This window comes from Callionymus lyra, chromosome 2 (genome assembly GCF_982586985.1).
Source record: "Callionymus lyra chromosome 2, fCalLyr1.hap1.1, whole genome shotgun sequence".
In the NCBI taxonomy this organism is placed as follows: domain Eukaryota; kingdom Metazoa; phylum Chordata; class Actinopteri; order Syngnathiformes; family Callionymidae; genus Callionymus; species Callionymus lyra.
Genome location: NC_141819.1, coordinates 25,725,853 through 25,747,303, shown reverse-complemented (window position 1 = coordinate 25,747,303; position 21,451 = coordinate 25,725,853). Strand labels below are relative to the sequence as shown.

General features: G+C 36.5%; 1 protein-coding gene across 13 annotated transcripts in view; it reads left to right on the top strand.

The window, feature by feature from the left end:
* Window positions 1-21,451, top strand: part of cacna1g (calcium channel, voltage-dependent, T type, alpha 1G subunit) — a 192,043-nt gene that overhangs the window by 112,572 nt on the left and 58,020 nt on the right. For 10 of the 13 annotated variants that reach the window (XM_087784341.1, XM_087784340.1, XM_087784337.1 and 7 more), the window contains exons 11-15: window positions 9,119-9,270; window positions 10,323-10,508; window positions 13,939-14,053; window positions 15,929-16,084; window positions 18,264-18,329. In XM_087784341.1, the coding sequence (XP_087640467.1) occupies window positions 9,119-9,270; window positions 10,323-10,508; window positions 13,939-14,053; window positions 15,929-16,084; window positions 18,264-18,329 (675 nt within the window). The remainder of the gene's footprint in view (window positions 1-9,118; window positions 9,271-10,322; window positions 10,509-13,938; window positions 14,054-15,928; window positions 16,085-18,263; window positions 18,330-21,451) is intronic. The other 3 variants (XM_087784348.1, XM_087784342.1, XM_087784346.1) reach the window with 1 other exon arrangement.

Here is a 21,451-nt window from a genome sequence, read left to right as displayed (position 1 = left end):
GATGACATCATTTTATTTTCTACAACTCAGATGTCTCCTCTCAAGGATTTGGTAGTTAAGTCTCGCTAAAGGGTTGGAGGCGATTGTGTTTCTGGCAAATATGGTTCCAACAAAAGTTTTACTGCACGAGTCAACTTTGGGAGACAGGTATTGTTGGTGTGTGTGTGAGGCTGATCACATGACCAGGTTTGCTGAGGTTACTTTAGGTCTCTGACCCGATGCCTATAATCACAACCAGATGCCACATATCCTGGGTCTGCGCAAGAAACGCTTAATCAGAGAAACACACATGCACACACACGTTTAAAAGCTCTCTGCTTTTGTTTCTTCTATTTTTCCAGCCTGCTGCACTTTGTTCCTTCTTTCCCCCTCTCTATTTTTTTCTTTTCCCCCCTTTTCCTCCTCTTAGCGCTCCCATTATTCACTTTGCTCCTTTTGTTTTTAATTTCCCTACTCCTCTCCTTTGTCTTTCTAAAACCCTTCATCGCTCCGTTGACTGCTGAGAGAGGATCAAATGGATCCCTGTAGGTTCCAGACTGGCTGCTGAGAACTTTCCTGAGACGGTTTATTGATTGAAAGTCCAACGACATCCAATAGCAACAGAGATCCCTACGTTTGTCCGTCTAAATTTGTCCACAAGGTTTGATCCGGCTGGGTTTCCCTTTCCATACGTCCTCTAGCCAAGTTTGCTGCTGCGGATTTGACAGAGCTTTGAGATGAGGTCGGATTGTGTGTAGGCTGGAACTACTGTGCTGCTCAAACTGATCCGTCAGTGAAATATGAAACACAACGTTAGCCTTGAAACGCCTTCGTTGTCCTTTGACTTTCAACTTTGTTTTGCAATATTGTAGTAGAGATTAAGGTTGAACCTATAATGTGAATGTAATGTGGTTAAATGTTCTTTTACTGTTTTCACAATATTGTCTTCTTGATCCCTCAAGATGATGTTCAAAATTTGCCTAGAATTTATCTAAACAGAAACACACTTGGGATACATATTCCAACATTGAAACAGGTTTGGTTGATGCAAGCACAAGTGTTGGCCCACTACAGCTCAAATATGCAGTTGATTCTGGTAAATTGTCCAAATGTGTACATGTGTACAGATTGTGTGTAAAGTATTTATTGCATCTGTTGCTAACATATCAGGGGAGGACATAGTAAATGTGGTTTGTATGGCAAAATTGGTAGTAAAAAAGAAAATTGTATTTGGATTCAATATTGTAGAATTCTTAGACGTTCCTATGAACATATCTTGTGAAAGTTTTTTTACTTATTTATTTTCTTGAATGTGTACAATACGTCAATACAAGCTTTACAGTTCAAGAGCATAAATGTAAAAGAAAAAGAAACAACATAAGTTATGAAAGTCATCTTTTGTTTTTTTATCTTTCAAATGTGAAGTGACTTCAGCACAAGTTCTTTACTGTTACTTCACAGATCCAAGGGAGGCATCACCATTGTCCCAGGATGTTGCGTTACTGCAGTGATATTCCTTACGGAAGCCTCTTTTACAGCCATGATTAATGTGTCGCTCATTAATCTTCTGCTTTTGTCAGACTGGGTGTTCTGGGGATTAGTGACTTTGAAGGAAATTATTTTTTCACTTTCTTGGTACTGACTGCTTTTGGATGAAGTTGACACTGTATCGTTGTCAATATTTCTTTTAGAATTATATTTTTCATGACATTATTTACAGAGTAAATGCTGGTATGTTTGGATAACCTTTTTATATGTTAAAAATCATTCATTTCACTTAGAAATATGACATTATTTAGATGGCCATTCCTTCAAGTGGTTCAAAGAGAGCTTATAGGGTAAAAAAAAAAAAGGTTACAATTGAACTGTACTTTCTTTAAGTTCTCAAAATGCTGTTAAACATTTTAACACTTAAAATGGATACCAACTGTGTAAATCAATATGAAGTCATTTGTTCTTTTTATTCAAAACATGACTTGTGTTATGGTGTTGTTCTATACTCAGAGCCCTGGTACGAGGACCATAAATGTCAGACTAGTAATTATGGCAGTGTGTGATCATGTTTGGTTGTGTGAGAGTAAGTGTAAGAGGACGGAATGAAACTAGTTAACGGGAAACGATGTAAATGTTGTGAAAAGCAGGAGAGTAAAAGTGAGGAGATTAGGTGGGGGTGGTAAAGAAATAAAAGCAACTCAAGCCGTGAAAAAAAAACAGGACACAATGTACGTGTTTTGCAAGAGTCGCTAGAGTATTTAAGACAGTGAACTCTACAGGTGGTCTTTGCTCTACTTCCTCCTCTGATCAAGATCCCATTGGAGGGTTATGAGCTTCAGAAGAGATGGATCAGAGATCTGCTGTTATGCAGGCGGTATTTATCTGTGTTAAAGCAATATTAGGAAAATAATGTAAAAACCCAACTTTCTTGACCTACTTGCATAATTCAGATTTTGAAGTCTTCTTATTCAAGATGCAGTAAGTTCCCATCATGACCAAGTTTTGAACTTATTACTTAATACTGTTCTCCCCCGTCTGAAATCTCAACGAACGAGATGTTACGAGCGCGAGTCTATTATGATGTAATAATCATCAACCCTCCTCCAGGTCAGCTTTTTTTTAAGTACTCAATTTCCAGATTGTGTTACTCTCACTATCCTGCGTCAATGACAAAAACAAAAAAGTCATATGAGATAAACAAAGGCAAGAGGAGTTCAAGGGTTGAAGTGGTCACGAGTGGATTCTGTTTTGCAAACTGTCTTTGGAGTCTTTTTAGCACCAACATCAATATTGATTCAGCATGTTTGCTGCTACACGTTGTCTGCAGTCACTTCTGGGTCAGTTTGGTCTGCAAATCTTTGACGCTCCTCTGACCTTGAAAGCAATCCCCCAAAAGTACAGCGGTTTGCTTTTAAAGAGCCGAGGACCAGCATGTTGGGTCGTGCAGGAAATGTTGTGACCTCTTCACTTTGAGTCAGAACAAGCACTTATAGGCTCCTTAAGAAACAGACAGGACAAGTACATATCGCAGGAAATTTAATCGTTTTTTAACCCGTAAGAGGTTGTAAAAAAGGAGACGTAGAGGTCTAAAGTGCCAACTGTAAAGTGCTGACTTTTCCGTTACTGCCTGAAGTGCAAAACTGAAGTCGGAAGACGCTGGCGTTCCTCCAAAACCGGCGTTAGACTAAAGTGTTTTCTCATATTTACACAGTGCTGAGACATGGATTCTGAATCAACCGGTCCTTATCTGGGTTTATATATAGAAGCAGCTCTTTTTCAGCTCCGAAGCCTGTGAAATCATAAAAAGGCAGAATCAATGGACTGATCAAACAATGGACCCAGTTATTTTCTGGTTCAGTGAGATGTCAAATAGCGCCGTGCTGATGTTTAGCAAGCTCCTCTTTTGTCTCTGCGCCTGCTCTCGCTGAAACGAGCCTTGTAACTGTTTGCGTCTGACATTCATGGAGTTATTGTTGGTTTTATATAGAGGGTTATATTATATTATACACGCTCAAATGCCACTTCACGGCCCGTTCCTCATAGTGCCAGCATTAGCTTGGCGGAGATTATAGCAATTACAATGTCATGATATCTTAACGGATAAGAGGAAGTTATTCATGAGGAATAATATAGTAGGTCGGTTGCTATGCTAAGTAGCTCTGGAACCATCATAGCTGTGGAAAATAAAGACATGCAAATATAAGACTGATCATGTAAAATTGTTTTACCAATTTTTACACTGTGATTGTTTTTATGTCACATGACTTGTAACAGTTAGAATTTTCTGTGAGTATTAATCGTCTCGTAAAATAACGCATTATTCAAGATCCCCAAGAAAATTATGGGATGACAACAACAAACAGATATGATAATTTAAAATGGACATAAATTAATAGATTTGTAATATAGTTATGAACATATATCAGTGCCATCAGGATGTTTTTAAACATTAACAAAAAAAATCAGTTCATTATTTTCAAGCAATTTAATAAAATAATTTATATATTGAAACGTTCAATTTGTTTTAACTAATCAATATCAATAATTTGTACATTGAAAGGTGGATTATATATAAGAATATATAATTTAAATAAAGATAATTGATTCATATTTTTAACATTAGAAAATTAATTAACAATATTCTACTTCCAAATATTTAACAAATACAATGAAAGTGATATATTAAAATTATTAGAAATTAAAAATGTTGGCATCATTGAACCTATTTTAATTCAATTATTAAAAATGAAAAAGCAAATTCAACCTTTCAATATCCAATGAAGGAAAGTGAAGGTCAAGCATTCCTCTGGAGGTCACTGAATATGATAAACTGGTTCCTAAGAGGAGCAGCAAAGACTGTAGCCTCATCATTTGGCATATGACCATATCCAGTGGGTCCCTTGAGCAGGATTGTCTCTCTCATCATTGTTAAATTGCAATTAACCAATAGTCACGGACATTCCCCGCCACCGTTTGATTCGCCCCTTGAGGATATTTTCTACAGTAAAACACACACGCACTCATTGTCTTGCATCATTGTGCGTCCATAGAATGGCATCCCGTTTGGATCAGATCAGATTAGGTGACATTACATTAGCTCTAACCAGATTAAACTATTCCTCATCCAACACGCTTCAGCTGCTAAAGTGCCTGACGCCTCATTACACAGGAAACACTTATTGCAGCAGAAAACAAGAATATAACCATTTTCCCCACAAAATTATATTTGTTTAAGACCTTTCTACATACTTAACACACGTAAAACAAAAAAATGCATTATTATTGTTTTGGATAAATATAAAATTGAGTTCATATTTTGATTGACAGAAGCTGAAGAAAAGAAAACGCTGCACATATAACACTGTCCATCCATCAGTTAGTGGCTCTACGGGTGTTTCTGTGCTGGTAGGAGTGTGAACGGCTTTTACAGCCACTTTCTCATGCAGTAATGTTGCATGATGTCTGTGGAATGTGGAATATACAAGCTGGAACAATGGAGGAGCAGAAACAGTGGGGGAAAAATAATGACATGAACCTCTGCTCAAGGCCAGATGTCTCCGGTCCAAGTCTCACCCCGTAAAAACTCCACTTCTTGTTCTGGCTTATCAACCACATCCATTATAAAGTGGGGCCTGTGTGTGTGTGTGTGTGTGTGTTTGGGTGTGTGTGTGCATATATGGTAATGAGTGGAGGAGAGCTGGCTTTTTAGTTTGGCTTGTTTGTGATGTTCACCAAATATAGCTCAGATCCACATGTGACATGTGCATCGATAACTTTTTTTCCGTAGGTTTCATGATTGACAAGGTACAAGTTGAACACTAAAACAAAGTAGTTGTAGTTGTTCGTGGCCCCGGTCTAGTCTTGGTCTCGAGGGTCTTTGGTCTTGGATCATCTTGTAGAGTCGGGTAATTGAGGTCTATGTAGTGACTGTATTTCTGCTCCTTTAATAACGGAAACAAACGTTGCTTACTTAGTGCAAGTGACGAATTGAAGCTTCATGAAGCGCTGTACACATTTTCAGAGCCCACTAGATGGCGCTCTCTGCTCTATAATCTATAATATAAGTTACCTACGTCGTTTGTAAACTGAGGTCAACACCTACTGAGTCATAAAAGAAGGCTTCATGAAGCTTTATCACTCCTTATGGTCCACCTTGATCACTTGAAGGCACATGTCTTTAAAATAAACGTAATTGTAAATGTAAATGTTCTTCTATATTATGCGCGTGCTATTTTTAATTGTTCGGTTTCAGACTTAAACTCAAACTTCCGGTTTCCTCGGGTGAATCTGTATAATGTCAGATAGTCATCTATCATCAGAAAACACATACACATAAAATAATAGTAATACATCTTTACGAGCGTCAAATCATCGGTTAGCATCCTGACCGCATTGTGCAATATTACAGACAAATAACAATCTTATTTATTAAAAATAGTCATGTATGCTCTGTGTTGCTCACTCGCTTTGCAATGGTCACAGATGTGTCAAATTTTAACTGTAAATACCGCTTTTCAGGTGTACCTCAGACCTCGCTCCTTCTTTTAAGAGCTAGATTATATTAGTCTGACCCCCTTCCTCTTCATCCGACGGAGAATTAAGAAACCCTTCCAAAACGGAGGGATCAAGGTAGAATCAGGACAGGCCCTTAGTCCCGATTTACCAATGTGTCTTAGGGTAGTAAAATAGTAGAAAAATGTTGAAACATGGAAAAAAAATTATGGCATTACAAAAAGCCAATTTGTCTAAATAAATACATTTATAAATGCCTAGGAAAACGTTTTCAGTTATTTTTGTCACAATGATTTATCAACCACCACTGGTTCTACAGCTCAATATATGTTGCAGCGTGGAATAATAATTAAAGGTGATATCATTTGATATGCAAGAATTCATTTTGCAGGAATGGCATGAATAATTACCTCGCGTCGGGCAGCATATTAACTTATAGAGCGAATAACTTTAATTAAGATTAAACTCCTTTAAGAAAACACATTGACTGATGAGTCTGATTATTGTTTGCCCTAAAACACACTAAACTATTCATGGACGTTGTTTAATTATGGAACTGCCGCGATTCTACAGACCCAGCAGGTAACATGGTCTGAACTGGATGTTATTAACTTGAGATTATAAAATATTAATGTTCATGTTGTTGTCGTGGATGGAAATAGTAAAGTGTGCACTTGTTTAACATGAAGCTACTAAGTATTTTCCCTTAAGAAAATGTATGCTTGAGGGTAATATAGAAGTCGATGAAAAGAAAAACTTTTTTAATTAAACAATATATCAGAAAAGATGATCTGAAAAGCTCAGGTGCATATGAATCAATCTTCGAAGGAACATTGCATTCGCATTAAGGTGAAGAGCAAAGATTAAAACTGTGATATATATCATCTTATTTCTAAGCATACTAATTATTTATTTGTAATCCATCAACTCAAAATATAACTTAATCTGTTTCTTGGGACTTTACTTTGAACTTCTTTTGACTAAAAAATTAGTTATTGTAAGGTTTTCAAACTTGTAGCTTTATAGATCTTTATGAACTCTGTTTAAATGAGGCTTAAGGCCGAGTAAAATCTGATCAAAGGTTACATATGGCTCAGGAGCCTGACTTTGGGAACCCTGACCTCAGACAAGGTAGTTCAAAATATGTCCAATTAATAAACTCTGAAAGGCAGTACAAAAACCACATTCTGTAATGATGTAGCCCAAAGTCTAAAAAGAGATGGGTTCAGGTCCCGGTTAGTCTTTTGTTCTCATTTCTCATCCCACAGCTATAACATGTTTGAACGCAGACAAACTGGAATTCTATTATTTAGGTTTAATAGCATTGCCCATGTTAAAAAACATAAATAAATATTGAAAATTAATAATTTCTGTGTAAATGTTATTTTTTTTATCTTAGACAAAAAATGAAATGAAATACAATATGGTTAAAAACCATATTAAGAAAATGTGTTATTAAAGTTTGGCTTAATTCATACAACTAACTGTGGTTTTTCAGTTCGATATTTTATTATCCCTTCGGTGTAATCTTGCTTTGTGCCTCTGGTCTGATTGTTACACGCCATCATTTCGGATGAAAATGACTTCTATCTGCACAAAAACTTGATGAAAGTCAAGATGCCCCCTCCATCTATTGAATAAGATGCATTTCCTTCATCTCCTCTCACAAAAGCTCCTCTCGTGAGAGACGAGGTGTTCTACCTCGTCATTGTAGCAGAAGAGGTTTCATTTTATTTGCAGGACTTATTGTGTTTACGATGAAAGGTGGAACTGCAGATATGTCATGAAGAATTATAAACATTAGGATTAAAAACTCTGTGACTTCCACAGTGTCCTGGTTAGTTGATTTGTATTAAATTCACATCTGATTTAGAATCCATAAATTATAAATAAAACAAAGTAATATTTTCCAAAATGGAGAAATTAATGGTTTAAATCAGAACCAGTCAATGTCTGGACTGAGGATCACATGCAAGTCCTTTGATTCAATTTATGTGGCCCTTGTGAGGTCATGGTAAAACCATGATATTGATAATGTGGAAATTCTTTGGAAAGGAAACTTTGTTGATTGTAATCATTGATAGTTTAACTTTTAAGTTGATTTGTTTGTGAAATAAAATTTGTTTTATATCATATAACAATAATATGATGCACAATAACGTAACAAATACCTTATTTAGCTTTGGTTTCTTTACTCAACTTAAAAAAAAAATAGTGAACCTTATGTCAATTATACATTTATATTTGGTTAAAATGTAATTTAAATTTTCAGAAGAAACACAAGCTAATCATGGTCTTTGTGTCAAAAAAAACTCTATACTATAATTATAATAATATAATTATATAAACAAGTGAAACTTGCACAGAAATACGAATCCATGAGTTATTCATTACATTTTAATCGTTGACAAACGTTAGCGAGCTAGCTAATAAAGCTAATAAATTGCCTCACGTGATACTGTACAAATATAATCAAATACATATACATATAAAATAATACAGCATATATAGAACAGTTTGTTCGATCAACCTGTAGCTGATCCAGGGTCTGAACTAATCAAACGACACCCGTATGTCGTCTGGTTCTCTTTTCAGCCCAATCTGATCGAAAGTATGCTGCCGCGTCACACGGAGCTAATTGAAAAATGCTTCATGTTCAAGTTGTGTAAACTGTTTATGCATGAAGATGAAAGGCTTTGCGTTTTTTTTTCTGTGGGGTTGTTCCACAGTCCACACACTCTCAACGACGGTCCCACATGTTGTTATTTCCAACTATTATGGATACCTGCCACGGCTGCCTGATTTACATTTTGAACAGCCTTTTATCTTCTAACACTTTCGCTTCAATGTCGACCTGTTTGTCTCATCTACACGAACGTCGGACCTCAGCAGACACGCACTCACACGCTCTCTTCCGCACACACACACACACGCACAAACACACACACAGATGTTTGATCTGACGAAACTTAATCCTCTGATGGGCTCTTAGTAAATGTTGCAGCTGCAGCTTTTGTCTGCAGCGTCTGGCATTTCACGTTTACCTCAGTGACACAACTTTTTCTCTGTGTATCAAACAATCAACCCGAGTCATTGGTGACCTTTTCTTTTTCCTCCACCTCTCTTCTTCCAGCCCGACGAACTGACCAATGCATTGGAGATCAGCAACATCGTGTTCACCAGCCTCTTCGCCCTGGAAATGCTGTTGAAGATCCTGGTTTACGGACCGTTCGGATACATCAAGAATCCCTACAATATCTTTGATGGGATCATCGTGGTGATCAGGTGAGTGTCCGAGAATGGATCAGGAACACGCTTTTGATGGTTTTAAGTCTTCAGAAATGTAACTATACATCCATAAACCATATTATAGCTGGTAATGGGTTGATGAAGCTCCATAAAGTGTTATCATTTGTTTTCAGAGTCATAAGATGGCACTTAATGCTCTATAACCTATTGCATATTTTAACCCTTTTTCATCTCAGGGTCAAGGTGACCCAAAGGCGTGAAAACTAATGTGTTTTGAGATATCCCTTCGGTTATCTCTGGGTCAAGGTGAACAATCTCCCTGGCAGCGGTCGTGCACCTTGACTCAGAGATAACACAAAGATTTCAACTGACTTTGCCACCTCCTGAGCTTAAAAAAAAGAAGAGAACAGAAGCTTCATGAAGCTTCATCAGCCCGATGCTATTTCAAACCCCTAGAAAACACTTGATGATGCACTGAAAGCCATTAATACAAACAATAGATATATTTTTTATTCTTGCTAAAACAGCATTACATTTTCTGTATACATTAATCTATATAATTGGATAACTTTTTAGCCAATAAATAAAATACTCTAAATGAAAAGTAGAGTTCAGGAAACCTGTTGGCACAACTCACACATCAGATCATAACCCTGATACTACCAGACAACATAAATCAATGTTTCCTTGGAATGTCATTCATTGAAGTCCAACCGTTTTTTACATATTTTGGTGTCAGATGGAAAGATGAATGCTGATGCTGTTGTTTCCTCCTGAATTAAATTCACAACAGTTTACGAAAACAATGTTTCAATTCCGGATACAATAGCTCAGATATGTTTGACAATGACTACACACTTAAAATTGACTACAGCATTTTTTAATAAACCTCAAAGGCAACAATACACACTAAAGCAGAGCTCCAACATAACTGCAAGACTATAATATAATACCTATAATAGCAGTAAATCTTCTTGGAAATGACCTCGACCACAGCAGCATTCGCTTTGGCAACAATAACAAACACAAACAGGAAACCGATCGGATGTTTGCTCAGCCCGATGTGAATGCGTCTTCTCTCTGGACAGTGTTTGGGAGATTGTAGGTCAGCAGGGCGGAGGACTCTCAGTCCTGAGGACCTTCCGGTTGATGCGAGTCCTGAAGCTGGTCCGGTTCATGCCGGCCCTGCAGCGGCAGCTGGTGGTCCTGATGAAGACCATGGAGAACGTGGCCAACTTCTGTATGTTGCTGATGCTCTTCATTTTCATCTTCAGGTAAGAAATCAAACTTTTCACCAGGCCCAAAGTTTCTCATGAGCTGCTAATGAAAACTGCAGTATTAATCCCATCATGTAGGCCGGAGGGAGATGACTGGACAAGATTGAACAAAACACTCCATTATGCAGAGGCTGCACCTGGCCTGGTGTTATCAGCTGCTCGAGTTAACAATCAGACATGTGATCGTGTGAAATAACAAGAGTTTTCCTGCGAGCAGGAACATTATCTTCATGCTCTAATTATATTCTGACATCAAATTTACTGAGACTAGAACACAAGTTTACGAGATTGCCGCTCCTGGAATTAGCTCTCGTGCAGGAGAGAAAATAAATTGGGCGCTCGCTGAATTGGACAAATTCAATCAGAAGAATGGACTGGAGCAGTAATAAAGTGCTCTTAGCGGCAACTGTTTAAAAAAAACAACTAAACATTTAGCTTAAAAGCATGACTTTTATCAGACCAAATGTAAACATATGACATTATGTACTATTTATGTTAGGCTTCACCACATCCCTTTTACTTCTAGTTTAATAACTAGTTATAATACTAATTATTAGTGTAATATAACTATTACTATAATATAACTACAAATCTTTCCTTTTTTAAACACGTCAAAGTAAATTTAATTTAATTTACGTTGCATCCTCAGCCAGTAATTTAAAGCTAGTTCTTAGCTAACTTAGCAAACAACTAAAATGACAATTATAATGTATTTATAAAGTGTATGAAGCAATTTGTGACAGTTTAGAATCTGCTTAACTAAGCTATTATAAGTGCTGGACATTAGGGGCTTTAACTAAAGCAGAAAGGCAGTCTTGTAATTACATTGTAGTTACAAATAACACTGTATTAAGTTGATGGGAACTTATTTTTTAGATCTCCCCCCTTAATAAATTATCAATCCTTTTTTTTGTAATAATACTAATTATTTTTATAAAGACACTGTACAAACAGATTATAAAACAACAGTGAAAAAGACAACAGTCAAGTTTTGAAGATAAGAAAGATATGAAATTTAAAAAGTGAACTACAAAACAAGTAGGGTATAAGATAAGTGTAACAGTGAATAAGCCAGTTTGAAAAGATGATTTTTTTAAATACATGATTGTAAAACTTATCTTGAAGCCTATACATGTGTTAAAATGACAAACGGTCTTCATGACAAAGTGTTGCCAAAGTTATTTATACAACTCTTGTTGATTGATTATTATTGTCTGTATGTCAGCCAATGGCTCTTGTTATTATACCATTGTATTCTTCTTGTTTTAATCCGAAGGCTGTTTGGGACTGGTTTATATTGGAAAAAGATTTGTCGCATGTAACGCATATTGCCAAAGTTTACTTTCTATCATACAAGTCAATAGAGGTTTACTAAGAACCTTATGTGAACAGACACACAACGGCTCCATCATCTTTCCAAGCGTGCGCCTTCATATGAAACTGATCCCTGCAAGTCTGAGGAACTTTGAAGTTCTTCTAGAAGCTCCTGTTGGTTCGACATATTCTCTCTGACTTCCCCCAACCATCTGCATGTGATTTCATGTTCTGAAAATATTTTTACGATCAGATTTGCGTTCAGTCGTGGATAGAAAACAGATTTATTTGTCACACTGGCTCTATTAAACCAGACTTAATTCTTGTAGATGCTCAGATATTGTCCAAGCACAGATGTTGTCATAAAACCTCCGCTTCTCTCCAGCCAGGCACCGTGTTGATTCCAAAAGTGCTTTTGTCACTTCTTAGATGGAGATATTGCAGAAAGTGACAAAGGCTCACTTGTGTGGAGACGGTGCGTAAAAACAGTTGAACAGAAGGTTGGCAGGTTCAGGATGGGAAAGATGTCCGTTTACATATTTGTCCTGAAAATGAAGTTGAGGTCACTCTAGACATGTTTTAGGAATTATTGATGGAATGATGCTGTCACACTGTTGTGTAATTTCACTCCTGTGTAACATTTTTCATTATTAATAACAAGCACACACTGGAGTTCATCTGTGTTTGGCAAATAATCTGATGGAAGTTGGGAGGTTCTCTGCCTGCTAATGACTAGCAAGATCAATTACTATGGAAATCGTTGGCAGGATAATTGACGGTTGTTTCACAGTGAATTTCCAGTAATGCAGTATTTAATTCATCTAAAGCAGAGCTTAGCAAACTGTGGCCAATGAGCCATTTATGGCCCTTGGTCTGTTTTATGTGGCCCAACGATTAATTGAAAACATGTAGCTGTTCTCCAACAGTCATGTCTGGAAGTAACTTTGCTTATAATTTCCAATTTTATTATTTCCCATTTTTTTTCGTTTTACATTTTTTACATATTAATAAGAAACTAAAATTAACTTCAACTTCAACTCTCCTGACTCACTCACATGTTTCAAATGTTGAAGTCTTCCTCTCAAAGATGCAGTAAGTCCCTCATCATGACCATCTTTTGAACTTATTACTTTATAAAGTTCTCCTCAGTCTGAAATTCGGGCGAACGAGAGGTTACGAGAGCAGAGTCCATTATGACGTAATAATGGCTTCACTCCCCCTGCAGCAACGAAGAACACCCTTCTACTTTCTTTATACACAGTCTGTGGGGGGTATAGACTTCTGGGATCGATGACTCCCAGTGACAAACCTTAATGCTTGACAAATCACATCAGTGTGGGCGTGGTTATGGTAAACAAGACTTTAGTTTCAGAAAAACATAGTGGTTTCAGGGATTTTTCTTGCAAACACAAAAGTACAATAGAGGTCCGAGATCAATTTAACACACACTTAAATCAACACATTAGTTTCCCTTTAAGTGACTATGAGAGTGATCAGGGCATACATTTCAATGGCCCTTTAGGAATTAACATTTCATCTTTTTAGAACAGGTTTATTATTGATTTTTTTCCAAGTTATCACCACTTTTTTGGCACAGAAAACAGTTCAGATACCAGTGCTGTGTAATTACGCTTGATATCATCTATTCATAAATATTTTACTTGATATGTTTGTTTTAAAACATCTTTGCTTTATTCACTAACTTTTAACCAACAAATTACCCTTTTTTAAAGTTTGAAATTTTAATGTTTGTTTTTTTCTTTCTCTAAGCTTAAAGGTTTTCAAATATCTCAAGACCTATTTATTCGTGCAGGCTTTTTCTCAATTATATTGGGGCTACTATGTTTGTCACTGTGTTTTTAAATATTTCAACTGTGTATTGTTGTTTAAGCAGTTTTTGACCCTGATCTGCGAAAGGCGTTATACACATATAATTACTTACTTAAATTCCATTAACAATGAGTTTCTACCTCTGTCCATGGTGCTGAAATCTTCCTGCCAATCAATGACCATTGATTATTATGTTCACCTTCTGATTGTTCAAGTGCACTGATGATAATAATTTGTATGAAATAAGAAACAACTATGATCTTGATTTTAAATATTCTTTCAGTATTCTTGGAATGCATCTGTTTGGCTGCAAGTTTGGCTCAGAGAGAGACGGAGACACACTGCCAGACAGGAAGAACTTTGACTCCCTTCTGTGGGCGATCGTGACGGTCTTCCAGGTGAGCAACGTTTCCTTCACCTTTTCCTCACCTCTGTGGATATATTTCCTCAATGATTATTCATAACATTTGCTTGTTTTGTTTTAAATCTCGCTTGTGTTATTGCTGTGAATATAAAGTTCAAGTTTTGTACAGTCAGAGTGTTGCTAAGCAACCAGTGGTTTTAAAGGTTCTGTCAGTGTATAAATGATCACCTTCAGTCTGGATAATATTTGAAGTCATATAATTAATTATGAGCTGGTTATTGTTTTTGGCACCTTTCCGCAAATATATAAATTTAAACTTGTTTTATTCTCTATTAATTGATGAGGAAATAGGACCAAACCCACCTAAGCACATCCAAAATCTAGAAAAGTTGTTCATCAGTAAAAAGTCCCTGGTTATTATCCAGGTTAAGTCAGATTAAGTCCATGAATAAAGAAATACAATTTCACAAATTTCTTAAAAATGTGGATATGGATTACTCAAGGTATTTGGTTATTACATGTTGTTAAAAAAAGCTCTATGTTCCTGTCTTTTAACTATCAAAAGTGTCTGCAGACATTGCAACATCAAAAGTTATATGATCAAGAGTGTGTTGCAGCAAATCTTATATATTGTATTTTTAAGGTATAATTTGTAAAATAAATCGGCATCGAATGTTTTTACTATTGACTATACGAGACTTTGATAGGATGTCGATGATGCCGATGTTCTATGAACATAATTGAAAGTGTAGTCTCATTACAACCTGTGTGTAATAACTGTAAATGGTTGCTACTGCAGTGAAAAGAGCCATCAAAGGGAAAACATCCATGTGATCTTGTCCTTGGCGTGTCACCATCCGTCTCATCACTGCCGTTTGAACATTTTCCAATTTAAAAAGCTGTTTTTCCTCTGGAATTAATAAAATATGAAGTCAAATTATTTCTCTTCTCTACTCACAGACATGTGCATTAACTAGCACGACCTCCATCTACATGTTTTTTTTTTTAAATTTCTACAAACATCTCATGAAGTCCAGCTCTTATCTTATCTTATGAAGTTCAGCTCTACCTTCCCCTCCAACTGTACCCCAGCTACAAATCCATTGAATTTATTTTCACCCCCTTGAAATGGAAACAATTTATAATTCATCGAAACATCTGACCCAGAATGTAAAGTGTCATTATGAAGCCGTGAGAAGAACATTTCTGTGACGGCTCTTCTGATGATGTGCACTGTAGCTCTGACGTAGCCACCATGTGTTTGTGTAATTGCTCAGAAACTGTGTGTGCATATATTAATATGGTGAACATTTGCCAACACATTACTGATTCTAAGGCTTGTTTCATGTTCCAAAGTTGGCAATATGTGTGGAGATGAAAATACAAAATATATTTTATATATATATATATATATATATATATATATATATATATATAAATAATATTGAGTTTCCATTTTGTATTAGTTAGAAAGTTACACCAGCACATGTTTTTAAATACATTTATATTAAAACCACAAATTAAGTGTAATGTGTCAGAAGATTTTCATTAAACAAAATTAATTTGATATTTTCTGTAAAATACAAATCTGAATATATTTTTAAAAAAAACTCTAGGACTATTAAATTATAAATTTGATTTTCTTTTTCTGTCATTATGTTCGAACATTTAAGAAAAAATGCATATATAAAACATCTCCATGTATTGATTTATATACCAAATAATAATTCATTATGTATTTTTAAGTAATATTGTTATAATGTGAGGATTCATATGTAATGTAGCAACAATTTTAAAACCTTTCAACAGTAATAATTGACGAATTCATTCATTTTAAAAAAGATTTGTTTTTTCTCCGCTGCCGCTGCTCCTTCTGTGTTGGATTATTTATTCAACAAATCTTCTCCAGATCTTGACACAGGAAGACTGGAACAAGGTTCTCTACAACGGGATGGCATCTACGTCTCCTGTGGCTGCACTTTACTTCATCGCCCTCATGACCTTCGGCAACTACGTCCTCTTCAACCTCCTGGTGGCCATTTTGGTAGAAGGATTCCAAGCAGAGGTACCAGAAAAGCAGATGAGATGAAACTCTTGTTAAGGTGTTATTTTGAGCGTTTAGTCTTGATTCGAATCTCGAACTGTCGCGCAAAGTCCAGCGTCAGCTTTGTAAAAGTAACACAACAGCAAATCTTAAAGTTCAAGCAATAAGTTATCCATCCATCTTGAGTTGTCTTCCCTTGTTCCGCTGAGAAACTTTGATCTCTGAAGCTTTTTGGCTTTTAGATGAAACAAATATTAAGAGGGAGGCACAAGGCTTGACAGGCTCATAAAAAATTCAACAATTGTGCTTCTCCCGTTATTGCACTTATCTGCTGTATAAATAAAGAGTGCTTGGCTTCACTGATTTGAATCTCATGTGGGAGGGAGCAGTTAATGATAAAGTCGCTGCATGGAGTCCAAAATTGGTGTGAATACGATTGAAAATGTCAAACCGTCCAAGAATAGTGTTTTATTGATGGTTAGGGAAATGGCAATGGATTTTATGTGGAGTTCAAGTTGTTACTGTGGCTCTGATCGTGCAACTTTAGTTGTTGATTATCAGCACAAGCTGTATATACCAACCCTAAGAAACATATATATATATATATATATATATATTTATATATATATTATATTAGTGCACAGTATATAAGTAAGTAAGTAATAGTTATTTGTAAAGACCAGGGTCACAAAGCACTTAAACAATCATAAGAAAAACACAGGATTCCAAGTAGATCAGGAAAAAGTCTGCACAAATACAAATGTCTGAAGATGTTTTTTGAAGGATTCAGTAGATCATCAAACACAGAGGGAGAGGAAGATGGTTCAAAAGCTTAGGAGCAACAGCCTGGAAGGATTTCTCTCCTCTGGTCCTGAACCGTGCGAGGAACCATCAGTAGATTCTGATCCACAGACCTCAGAGCCCGAGCTGGGGTGTAAGTCTGTATCAGTGATGTAAGGTCTGACCATGTATAGATCTGAACGTAAGAACCAGAATTTTAAAACTCATCCTGAAAGAAACTGGCAGCCAGTGAGGAGTTTTAAGGATCGGGGAAATTTGAGTTCTTCTACTAGAGCGGGTCAGAATTCTCACTGCAGAGTTTTGTGAGACAGCTCCTTCTTGTTTAGACACGAAAATCAACTGTTAATAGTCTAAAAGAGAAGAAACAAATGCATAGATTATAAGCGCCAGAACGTGTTGTGACATAATTTGTAATAAGTTCAGACATTTTTTCTCAGTTGAAGGAAACAGTTTTTTGCAGTGTTGTACTAGATACATGATCAGCTTTTTTCTTATCATGACTAACTGCAAAAATTGAGAGTAAAGGTTAATTATTTTCTGTATCTCAAAGTCTGTTGATAAATGTAAATTGGGAGGCAAATCCCATGTGCACGACAGGAGCGTTCCATAAACAAAGACCTGCAGCTGTTTGAAACTCCAGTCTACCAGGGAAGCAAGTGTATTATTTCTTCTAAAAAAACGACATGAATGAAACCTTTGTTTCACTTGGGCTTCTGTTGAAACCCATACGAAGATTAGAAAAAACCTTTCATGCTACTGTAGAAAGGCCCCCGGTCTATTAGATGTTGTACCCCTCCCCACCTCACCCCCCAACCTTCCCCCCTCGCTCTTGTGTGTCATCACAGAGCTGTCTGTTTCATTCTGTCTCCCCTTTTTCAATTTTACATCCCTTCCTGCAAGTGTATTTTTAGGCAGCCAAACTTTTCCTGTCACTGGGTTGCTAGGTAACAGGTGGTTGACTGATGTGAGCCCGACCAGGGGAGATGTGCAACTCCAAAGACACTTTAACAACTAAGCCAAACTTTTTTTTATCTGCATTCATCCTGATGACTTGTAAGTCTCGAATACATGATTCATGACGGATCAGGTGTGCCTTTAGTAGTTTGTATTGTTTCCTGAACACACACATCATCTTTAAATGTTGCAATAATTCAACAATTAACCCAATTTTTGCCATAATTTTTCCACATGGAAGCTTTTTCTACCTGCATTTGTTTTCCACTGACACTTTCTAACTGACGCTCTTTATTCTTGTGCACCGTTCAAGAGGCTGTGAAACGATCTGCTGCACGATCGGCTTGATTTATATTGAGTCATGCAATTGTCTACCTTGCTCTCCTCTGCCTCTTCTCCTACCTGCCTCTTCCTATCCGGCTGCACCGATCACTTCCCGCCGTAGGAAGTGGCCAAGCAAGAGGACTTGCATGCCCAGCTGAGCCTCATTCAGCTGCCTGTAGACTCAGGGGTATGTAGAGCACTGTGGCCTCCCCTTCCCACTCTCCCTCGCCTGTTGCACCTTTTCTCATCCCGTCTTCTTCCCCAAAAGAGGATTTTCATCTGCCTTTATGTTTGAGCTGGTGGGAAATTATTATTTGGATCATTGGAATATAAAACCCTATAATAAATTCATGGTCTTGCATTGGTTTTCCCTCGATTATCTCTGGGGTTTTCTTGCAATTTAGGACAGTATTTTATTTCTAAGTTTAAACCACTATAACGAAAAACCGCGTAGGTTAAACTCATAACGCAAACTTATCTGCAAACAGCGTACTTACACATTTTCAACCATATATCGTTTTTGTTTTTTTATTTTAATGTTTTGTTATCTCAGGGTCAATTTGACCCGAAAGGCCCGAAAAACAAATTCAATTATTTGATCCTTTGTGTTGTTCACCTTGACCCAGAGACAACACAAGGGATAAAACAACTAACTTTGTTTTCGGGACATCAGGTCACCTTGACCCTGACATATTTGTGACCAAAACTATATGAGATTAGATTAGATTTGATAGACTTTATTAATCCCTTTGGAGATCTCCTTTGGGAAATTGGGTTTCCGGTTTATAGCAGACACTAAAAGGTACAGCAAGTTTCATAAAATCAAGAACAAGAACAAAACGTAAAATCAAGAACAAGAACAAAGTGCAAATTAAAGAGCAAAGCGCAAAACTATGTTAAAACTTAGAGAAGATTAAATTGAAATACAATGTTTTTGTGCATATAAAAGTGGATTTAAGATCACATTGATATGGTGACCTATAAAGATGTCAGTCTTTAAGATAAGATAACAGAGATTATTGATTTCAACTATAATACCGAGACTTCCCATAAAGTAAAAGTGATGTTTAAGAAAAAAGATCGGTGAAGGGGGACAGACATGGAAGAATGAAAATATGTGGATTTATATCAAAATTTCATGTATAAATAAAATTTAAAAAAAAATGCAATGACTTGGTTGTAAAAAGTACATTTTATCTAACAAAGTTTTACTGTTTATCAGTTTTATAATCGTATACACATAAATAAGTTGAAACACATTTTAGCCGGTCCAGCAATATAGTTAAAACAATTTAAAAAGAAATTAAATGTGGGTAAAACAAATAAGCTTAACATTTCCACCACAAAAAACGTGAATTGAAAATCCTCTTTTGCAACATCCTGCATGAAGCGTGTTCTGGTGAAAACCCACTATAGACTGCTTGTGAAGTCTTTTCATCTTGTCTCTTAAGGGAAGACTCCTGAGCGGTTTGATTAATGACCACCTTCCACAGCAACTGATTTACGTGGCTGGAGGAACCAGATAATCCAAAACACTTTCCCCACTTCGGTCTATCTGGTTGGCCCCGGTGCAGCTTGATAAATCCAGGAGTTTTACAGGATGGGATGCAATAAAAGCTCAAGACGGATCAAGCTCATATGCATGAGTCAGACACAAACCATTTCAAGACAATAAAGTAAAAAACATATGGTTGGAAGCTGTTCCCTGCTCTGATTTTACTCTCAGGATTTGATCCAGGACTTTTATTACTTCGTAACCAAAATGAAATGTGTATGAAATTGACTTTTGATCGCTATGAAACTTTATCCCTTATTTTGAAGTCAATGTACAGTAAGCAATTCATGCATTTGTATAACGCAGAAATATACATAACTAAGGTATGTTCCGTGCAAGCTTTAAGTATAAATCGTCAAATTATTTAACCCCTTTTCTACATTTAACCTCTAATTTGCTAGTATGTAGTTAATCTGACATTGTCAAAGGATACAATATTAATTCCAGTCGGCAGCAATAGCATTCCAAATAATTATATTTTCTGTGTGGGTCAATATGTCATCACTGAACCAATGCAATTGTTGCAGAGTATATATTTTTTATTTTTTCGCGACAGCACACACGTGTAATAACCACACTCCTATCAGCACCCAGCTTGTGTCGCTGTAATTGAGATCCCTGTGCGAGTTAGCGCTGCCCGTTATAGCAATGCTATCTCCTGCTCCCACCGCCGAACCAAAATTGGGGTGGCAGAGTGTAAACAAGCTATCCAAACAACTCCAGTTATTTCTGGGCCAGGGATTTCCCTGGTGTCCATCTGCAAACATATCTGTCATCATGATCCATTTTTCCTCTTTTTGATTTTACGGACCCCTCTGTGTACATTTCAGTTATATACTTAGGAACAGCAGGGTAATTAAAGCTTGCAGGGTTAATAAATCATTATTGCTTTGCATGATTATACCTTTGGATTTTTTTCCTAGACCATGAGGCTTCCACCTTTTTCTCAACATGTTCAATGGTTTGTTGTCAGCCTTATTTTTAAGGGCCAGCCTTCATGGTTTACCAACCCAAAACCATTAAATACCATGAAGGAATGAACTCCAAATGCATGAATAGTTAATCTCACCTCAACAATTAGTCCTGGACTGCTTTATCTGCAACAAGACAATCCCATATATATTTTTTATTAACCATTAGATAGGCTCCTTTTTAACCCTTATGTTGTCTCTGGGTCAAGATGACTCGAAGGCCTGTGAACAAATGTTTTTGTGGTATCCCTTGACTTTGACCCTGAGATATCACACAAGGGATCATAACCTTTGCCAAAACCACCATCTTTAAATGTCAAAGCCAGTGGCTGATGTTACTTTAAGGAAAATAAAACATCTTTAACACAGTAATAATCAGACAACAGAAATAAAATACATTTTGTTATGAACTGGTACCGGGCTCTGGCCCAGTGGTTTCCATGGAAAACTATAAGTATAATTATAATAATGATGATAATAATGAAAATAATAATTATACAGTACATTATATCACTAAATAACTTTTCATCTACAAGATCTCATATTTCTGCGTTTAAAAGTTAAAAAAAAGGGTGAAGGAAAGAAAACATATTCAAAAAACAAAGGGAAAAGGTTAAAAATCATATCAATCATAAAGGCCTTTCTGAATTAATAGTTTTTAAGGCCTATTCAGGCATATTGAAACAAACAAATGGTTAAAAGAATAACCATCATTACACTCTCTGGTCTTATAATGGACCTGAAGGGTGAGTTGTGCCAGACCTCAGTTGGCTTGTATCTTAA